The following is an 8,404-nucleotide window of genomic DNA, read 5'->3' as shown; positions in this document are numbered from 1 at the left end:
ATTTTTTAATTATAATTATAGTAAATGGGCGTTTGGGATAATATTAGGTGTGGTTCCCGAATTCAAGAAATGCTGAAAATTCACCTCGAGTCAGTGGAAACCAAGTGAGACGGAGCATTGAAAAGAAGGCTCTGAAGGCCGCACTCAAACAGTCTGTTTGTGCACCGTTTCACCCACTTTCCAAGTCCTCCCTTGGCGCGGATCCCCCCTGACCCCCCCCCGCAAGCGGGGGGGAACCACATCCGCGTCCACACAGTACGGACAGGGAAAGTGGGTGACATGGGGACGCACAAACAGTGGCTGAAAAATGGACTTCCTTCAAAAAACACTCGCGGCAAATATTTTATTTTGGTAAACGGGGTGAGGGTGGGAAAGGTCTGCCCCAAATAATGAAAGGGGGTGTTGTCCAATTTTTAAATAATTTTTAAATGTTTTGAAACAAAAATTATGGGATAATTAAATAAAATAACTTTAACAAAATATACTATTTATTACTGTTTTTTTTATTATTTAAATAATAAAGTAAGTTATAAACAATAATACAATAAAGTATTTACTTGTTATAGTATAATAAATTATTATATAATATAATATAAAATTAAATGATTTCATCATAGTTTTACAATTATTTTTAGTAAAATATAGTTAATTTAAATGGTTTTAAAAATAAAGAAAAAGCGAAAAGAATAAAACTAGAAAAACAACTTTGAAATGTCTCAGGGGAATGTCCAACCCACGAACATGAAGACTAAACAAGAGATGGAAGAGGTACAACAATCTACAACAAACACTTTTTTGTTACTTCAAAGATTGTGTGGCATATACAAGTCGTTTTGTAACACGTGTACACAATACCAACAAAAACAGAATGATCTCTTAAAAGCAACAGACGTGTTTTCTTTGTCATTGGAATCCCTTGGAGACACTTCTCTCTCAACAAAACCCAACGAACAACTTCACCCGGATATCAACGCGGGTATAACAAATGTCATTACTGTTTTAAGTGTGTGGAAGGACGGCATCAACGGGATGATGACTGAAGTTGGCAATTTAGTAGCATCTGTGCAGCACGACTTAACAATTTTGAACAAAAAAATCGACGAACAACAAAAAGACTTGAAAATGGTTAAAGCAAAGAGGCAGGAAGAGGTTAAGAAGGTCCACAAAAACGTCGAGAGTATTGCCAAAAACCAAAAAACTGATCCGAACCCCGAGTCGTTGGCGGAGGCAATGAAGGCTGTATCTGTATGTGAAAGTGAAGGCCAAACTGAGGAAATGGGTGCGTTGGAAAAGGCGTTGATATTATATCGGTACACGTATATTGACTTGTTTGCCAAATTGAAAATGATGTTTGTGGCAAAGTTAGAAGGAGACATGAAGTCGCAAGACATCTTGAAAGTTGGGTTGGAGTGCACTGAAAAGTCGATCAGAGTTGCGAAACAAATACCTCCTAACTACAGAAACCAAGTCTCTTTCCAAACCCAATTAATGATTAACACGGCATGGCTGTCACCACAACTCAGAGACGTTTTAAAGAGAGCCGGGTTCAAACCAAGCTACTTGTCAAATCCAGTGTGGGTCGAGACACTTATGGATACGGTCAGACTCGCCGTGAAGCAAGGAAAGGTCCCTAAAATATTGTTACAACAACTTGAAGAGTCACAAACAACAAAAACCAACAAAAGTGCAAGCGACGAAAAAGAACAAAAACAAAAGAGGCAAAAGATTGAGAAACCAAAGGCACCAAATAACACAGAAACAAAAGAAAAAGAAAAAAAGATTCCATCACAAGATATCAAAAAAGAAAGCAAACCAAATACTCAAATCGTTGAAACAAAAAAGGAAGAACCAAAGAAAACTGAACCAAAGATTGAACAAAAATCACAAACCACTGACTTTGTGTTCCACTTTGGAAGAAAATCAAATGTTAAGAAACCCGAACCAAAAAATGAATCATTAAAACAAGAACCACGAAAGGACGAACCGAAAAAAGAAGAACCAAAAAAGGTTGAACCTCCTCAATTGATACCAAAAAAAGAAGAACTTCAAAAACATGTCGAAGTAAAAAAAGAAGAACAAAATAAGGTTCAACCAAAAGTGGAAAAAGCAAAGGAAATTATAACTAAAGAAAAAATCCCTCCTACTAAAACTCCTCCTCCCCCTCCAAGTACAAAACCACCCCCTATTAATTCTTTAAAGACACAAACAAGACCGACACATAAAGTTTCTCAATCAATTGACACCACAAAATCTAAAAGAAAGTGCGTCAACTATAAAGGTCCTATCGATACATCGACAACAACAGAACGTACATCAATACAACCACCTCAACTCACAAAACAGGCTTCAAATCCAAACTTACTCGAACCGCCTCAAAATTTGAAACCACCTACGTTCGACACACCAAAGAATGCAACAACAACAACACAGAGCACTGGAAGACAGGATTTACTCAGCGATATCAGAAAGGGGACAACCCTTAAACCCCCAACAATAACAAATGATAATACAGTCACTGATGATCAGTACGACGACTTATCTATGATGCTCAAGAAAGTGATTGACGCAAGAAGAGACGACATTTGCCCGAACGAAGAAGAGGAAGACTCTGACGAGTGGAGTTCGTAACGTATGTATTTCAGCACCAAGTTATTTAATTATTTTAGGTACATTTCATTGGTTATGAGAGGTAAAATGCTTAAGATATAATCGCACATAAATTAAAAATTCAGTCATGTTAGTCGAAGAGTAAAATTATAGAAGAGTACGTCTTCACCGTCTTCATAGTATCAGTTAAAGCCATAATATCGCCATTCTCGTTGATGATGTTTGGTGAATGAAGGCCTTCTTTGTGACCATTCTTCAAGTCGAAACGAGTGCAAATGAAGTCGATTGTCTCCAAAACTGTCCAATCGAAGTTCACCCAAATTGCCTCGCTCCTCGAAGGAAGAATCACTTCTAAATACCGTCGCTTCGCAATTGGAATTGTTTGAACGCCTACTGCAAATTTTGAGATGAATCGGATCCGTTTTGCTCGTTCATCACCAGGAGCACTTTGACGTTGTTGTGGTGGTTGAACTACTGGTGGAGCTGATGAAGGCTTGGGGTGTTTGATTGTGGAGACCAGAGAGGTGCACTTATGTGAGAGTTGATTTCGGTGTTCAACACAAAACGATCGGTGGCAGTCAGGACACTCAATCTTGACGGGGCCTTTCTTGTGGCAAAATGCGCACTCGTTTGTATTGACCTTTGTAATGGGTCCACTTGTTTGGTGGAATTTTGTTAGCTCTTCCTGCTCGGCTTTGCAGTCGTGTTGTGTGATACACCTCTTACAAAATGGTTTATGGCAGTAATGACAATTGTAGGGTAAAAAGTCGACCAAATGACATTTATCACAAGGAGTTCCGATGTCCAGTGTTTGTTGTGACTTCTCCATATTTTTTATTGTATGAATTATTTAGTGTGGTGTTTTATCACATCCTTCTAATTTAGTGAATCCAACACAATGGTAGTGGTGATATACTTCAACACTTTTCTTATTGAATTTATTTATTAATAGTTTTACAATTATTAAATGTAAGTGATATATTTTTGTTTTGTTTTTATTAATAGTATATTGAAATTAAAAAATAATTCAAATATAACCAAACACATTTATTTTCATGAAAACATCAAGAGACACCAATTTGATAATAAAAAATAGAAAAAGACTCTTATTTATCTGACTGTTCCATCAACAATCTCATCAACTGTGATGACATTGTCAGAATCCTTGACAACAAATGGCGTTTCTTTGGTCAAGACAACGCCACCCTTCAATGACAATTTTGACTCTGCAACCAAGTCGATCGAAATTGGCTTAGCACCAATAGTGACCTTTTCTCCTTTTGGCACAACAGCAGTTCCAACCTTGGCGTCTTCTTTTGGATGGCAGAATTTGACCATCTTTCCGTCAAGAGACGTAGCAGCCAAAATCATTCCTTCTGATGGGACACCTCTCAACTTTGATGGCTTCAAATTGCAAACAAATGATGCCTTTTTCCCTTGGAGTTCCTCTGGTTTGTAGTGCTCAGCAAGACCAGCAACAACACTTCTGACATTCTCTTCTCCGACATTCACTTTAAGGCACAACAAGTGCTCTGATGATGGGTGTGGGCCAGCTTCGACGATTTCGCCAACACGGATATCAAGTCTAAATCCGTCGAGGACTTCTGGCTTTGGTTGTGGTTTCTTGACCTTTTCCCTCTTCTCTCCTTTCTTACCAGCTCCCTGTGACGCATTAAGCTCTTGTTCGATCTCAGCGTCCTCCTTCTTTTCTCTCTCCTTCTTCTCGGCGTCGTTTTCTGGTCTCATTGTTGGGAACAAAATGACTTCCTTGATATTGTCAACATCGGCAAGCAACATGGAAAGTCTGTCAATTCCAAGACCCCATCCACCAGTTGGAGGAAGGCCGTGCTCAATAGCGTCCAAGAATACTTCATCAACAAGTTGTGCTTCATCATCTCCAGCGGCTTTGTCCTTGGCCTGCTGCTCGAAATTGTTTCTCTGGACAATTGGGTTGTTTAACTCAGTGTAAGCATTGGCAATTTCTCTCTTCAAGATGAAGAGCTCGAATCTTTCGGTCATTTCAGCTTTAGATCGGTGATATTTAGCCAATGGACTCATCATCTGTGGTTGGTCAATAACAAAGGTTGGTTGGACCAATTGTTCTTCAATTAAGTCACCAAAGAGTTTGTCCATAACACGAGAAGCAGTTTGTGGTTCTGGGCAGATGGCGTTGTACTTGATCGACATCTTCTTAAGGAAGTCAAGAGCCTCTTTCGATGTGAGGGGGCGTGGGATCTTCTCGCCAAATTTCTCTTCAAGAGCGTCCACATAAGAGAGTCTCTTGAATGGACCAGTGAAATCAATGACCATCTTCTTCTCTGTGACCATCTCGCTGAACAACTTCTTCATGACTTTCTCGTTGTTTCCGTCATAGTAGAGTCCTTGGTCCAAGCAGTGCTTTTCAATGACCTTAGAGCATTCCTTTGAGTCGAATGGTCTTGGGATCTTTTCGCCAAGAACTTTTTCTAACATTTCGATGTCCTTTTCTGAAGTAATGTCCATGTTTCTGTCTTTAATCTCAAGCTTAGTTGAGCCACCAGTGATATCCTTGACCATTCCTCCAAGGAGTTCTTCAGTCATAGTCATCAAGTCGTTATAGTCGGCGTATGCCATATAAAACTCACAGGTGGTGAACTCTGGATTGTGGGTCTGATCAATACCCTCGTTTCTGAAGAGTCTTCCGATTTCATAGACTCTGTTGATGCCACCGACAACCAACTCTTTCAAGTACAATTCTGGAGCAATTCTCATGTACATTTGGATATCCAATTGGTTGTGGTGTGTAATAAATGGCTTAGCAGTAGCTCCACCTGGGATGGTATTCAAAATTGGGGTTTCGACTTCCAAGAATCCGAGGTTGTCCAAGTATCTTCTAACACCCTTGACGACTTTGGATCTGATGTAGAAATTCTTGACGGAGTCTGGGTTCACAATCATGTCCAAGTATCTCTTTCTGAATCGGGTTTCTTCATCACCAAGTCCGTAGTGTTTTGATGGCAACATGTGCATACATGGTGAGAGAATAGTTGCATTCGTTGGGACAATAGAAAGTTCGCCGGTTTTGGTACGTGTGGGGTGTCCAACAACACCAATGTAGTCACCTCTATAAACCATCTTGGTGAATGAAGTAAACTCCTCTTTGCTGGTGTACATTGACATATTCAACATGACTTGGAGCTTTGTTTGGGAATCGAACAAGTCGATGAACATTAAAGCAGCTGAGGAAGATCGTTTTGTCATAACACGACCAGCAACAGCAACGACATCCTCACTGTTCTGAGTCTTCTCGAGTGATGCGTACTTCTTGACAAACTCTGGGATGGTGATTGTCACCTGGAATTTGTGTGGCCATGGGTTCTTGCCGCTTTTCTCATATTCCTCAATTTGAGTCAATCTCTGTTGAAAGACTTTCTTTGCCATTGATCTGTTTTTGTAGTGAAAATTCCTTTTATACAAAATTAGGGTTTGTCGTGCTAAGAGTTGCACCAATTGTATTTTTTCTAGAAAATGTGGCTTTATAAACTAATGATGTTAGTTTCCTCTGATTGTTTGAAGGGCATTTATGAAGAAAAACATCCATTATAAAAACCTCAAGTCATATTCCTTAAAGTACTATACATATTAGTTTTTATTTTAATTCGATAACTTTTGTTTTTCTGCATCTATTTTCTATATATAGAAGTCTTAGGTGTGCACATACAAACGTTTTTATGGCAGGATATGAAGAGAAAAAAAGTATAAAAGTGCCTTAATAACACGGGATGTGAGGGTGAATAAATAGTAATTAAGTTCAATTAAATTGAAGAATGATAAGCCTCTTTATATCGAAAAACTTGTTGTTGTCGTTCACAAGAACTCGGCACCCAATTGGCGGCAAGTTGGTATAGCCATTGATGATGGATTCATACACAAAAACTTTTGAATCACAAGTCACACCAAAGGCTGACTGAACGTTAAAGACGTTTCTACAGTCACTGCTGTCGTAAACATGTAGAACATCACCATTGGTGTCTTTTACGGGGAACTTTGTGGGTGGGATGTTATGTGGATTTTTGAGTGTAAAAACAAAGTGCTTTGGGTCGTCCTTTGATGAAATCAATTTGTCGGGAGGTGGGATGATCCCGTGGAAAGAACCGAAAACATTTCCTCTTGTATCCTCAACGAGAAACACAATGTTCGTTTTACCTGTTATTTTGCTGTCAACACCACGTGCTGTCAACTCATCATTTTCACTGTCAAATATTGTCGTGCACTGAGAAAGGCCAGTCCAACTTTTTAAGATATCGTTGTTTTCATTTTGCATTGATTTTTTAGTTTCACCAATCTATTATTTAATCCAATTATAACAATTAATTCAACATTATAATAATTCAACATTTTAATAACAACCACTTGACTTATAAAATACAAATTTATTAGATTTTTATTTGTTAAACTCGATGATTTATTGAATCAATTCACAAATTTAGCCGGCAATAAGATTGTTATGTTGATAGAATGTACGGTTTTAATGATTTAATTAATATGAGTAATTTTTATTTGATTTTAGTAATATTAAAACGTTGTTGATTGCTTATTTGTCGTATTGATCATTTGTAAATAGTATTTATTATTATATCATTTTCGCAAAGACAGTCCATTGTATTCATATGAAAATACATACAATTTCGAGTAGAGCTAAAATATACAATTTCTTTCTACCATTATAAATAATTATTTTCATAATTTGTTATCTTGTTTTTATAGCAAATAATAATTTTTATAACAAGATGATAATTTACTGTTAATTTGTATCTTTTGATTATTATATTTCAATACTTATGAAAATCGAGTCTTGTCTAACAATAATTGCTTTTTGAATGATTCAATAACAGTTTAAATTTGGATAACTAAATTGTGTTTTGCGAAATTAAATTTGCAAAACAATAAAATATTAATTGTCAATTTTATTATCTTATTGTTATACAACATTTTTATTTATTTGTCTTAAATGACAGTTATCAAAAATGATCCCAGTCAAAGAAATGATTGTTGTCATTTAGTGCAATAATATCGAAATAAAAAATACGCAATCTATACAAAATGTTTAAGGACTATAAACAATTACAAAAATTAGGCATAAAAAATTTTTGACAATTTGAATGATTTATAAATAAAACCGCACAAAACTTTAAATATCTTTTTATTAAGATTTTACAAAAGATAATTCACTATACAATTATATTGTCCTTTTTTTAAACCAGTTTGAAAATCTCAGAAGATTCATTGTCAACAATGATAATCTTATCACCTGGGATAGCAAAAATTTATCAACTCATAATTTAATACAAATCTTATTGTATTCAAATGATCATTTTTGACAATCGACAAAAATGTTTGGATATTTAATTTTTAAAACATGATAAGAGCAATAAAAATTGTTGTAAAATTAAGTTTTTCTTCATAGGATTAGTTTGTAAACGTATTTTTTTAAACATAATGGCTTTTTTGAGTGAACGATGAGTATTAAACAAAATGTGAAAAAAACAGAAAATATAAAATGGATTTTTTAAATTAGTTTCCTGAAATATTCCATATATTGGGTTTAATAATTAAGGGATACTAAATGAGATTAGACGATGTGAAAAAACGAACTATGGAAATCCGAAATTAAGAATTAAAAAAAATATTAAATAATGATATGATATAAGAAATAATATAATTAAACAAATTATGTTTTATAGTAAATATGAATTGCAAACGATTGATACAAAAAAAGTTTGATATATAAAAATAGAAAACAATTGAAAAAAACGTT

General features: G+C 35.9%; 4 protein-coding genes across 4 annotated transcripts; 1 reads left to right on the top strand and 3 right to left on the bottom strand.

Moving 5' to 3' along the window:
• Positions 1 to 711: 711 nt before the first annotated feature.
• EIN_051920 (triadin, putative) lies at positions 712 to 2,628 on the top strand (the record flags this gene model as incomplete). The annotated part of the gene is made up of 1 exon (XM_004259730.1): positions 712 to 2,628. One exon carries the CDS (start codon positions 712 to 714, stop codon positions 2,626 to 2,628), a length of 1,917 nt encoding a protein of 638 aa, XP_004259778.1.
• Positions 2,629 to 2,737: 109 nt separating this feature from the next.
• EIN_051910 (AN1-type zinc finger protein, putative) lies at positions 2,738 to 3,436 on the bottom strand (the record flags this gene model as incomplete). The annotated part of the gene is made up of 1 exon (XM_004259729.1): positions 2,738 to 3,436. The coding sequence occupies one exon, from the start codon at positions 3,434 to 3,436 to the stop codon at positions 2,738 to 2,740; it is 699 nt and encodes a 232-aa protein (XP_004259777.1).
• A 281-nt stretch (positions 3,437 to 3,717) lies between these two features.
• On the bottom strand, positions 3,718 to 6,027 carry EIN_051900 (lysyl-tRNA synthetase, putative; the record flags this gene model as incomplete). Its single annotated transcript, XM_004259728.1, has 1 exon — positions 3,718 to 6,027. One exon carries the CDS (start codon positions 6,025 to 6,027, stop codon positions 3,718 to 3,720), a length of 2,310 nt encoding a protein of 769 aa, XP_004259776.1.
• Positions 6,028 to 6,397: 370 nt separating this feature from the next.
• Positions 6,398 to 6,910, bottom strand: EIN_051890 (hypothetical protein; the record flags this gene model as incomplete). The annotated part of the gene is made up of 1 exon (XM_004259727.1): positions 6,398 to 6,910. One exon carries the CDS (start codon positions 6,908 to 6,910, stop codon positions 6,398 to 6,400), a length of 513 nt encoding a protein of 170 aa, XP_004259775.1.
• Between the last annotated feature and the right edge of the window lie 1,494 nt (positions 6,911 to 8,404).

Source organism: Entamoeba invadens, assembly GCF_000330505.1.
Source record: "Entamoeba invadens IP1 unplaced genomic scaffold scaff_1105074726711, whole genome shotgun sequence".
Taxonomy (NCBI): domain Eukaryota; phylum Evosea; order Mastigamoebida; family Endamoebidae; genus Entamoeba; species Entamoeba invadens.
The sequence above is the reverse complement of the archived record's forward strand: the minus strand, read 5'-3'. Positions and strand labels throughout refer to the sequence as shown.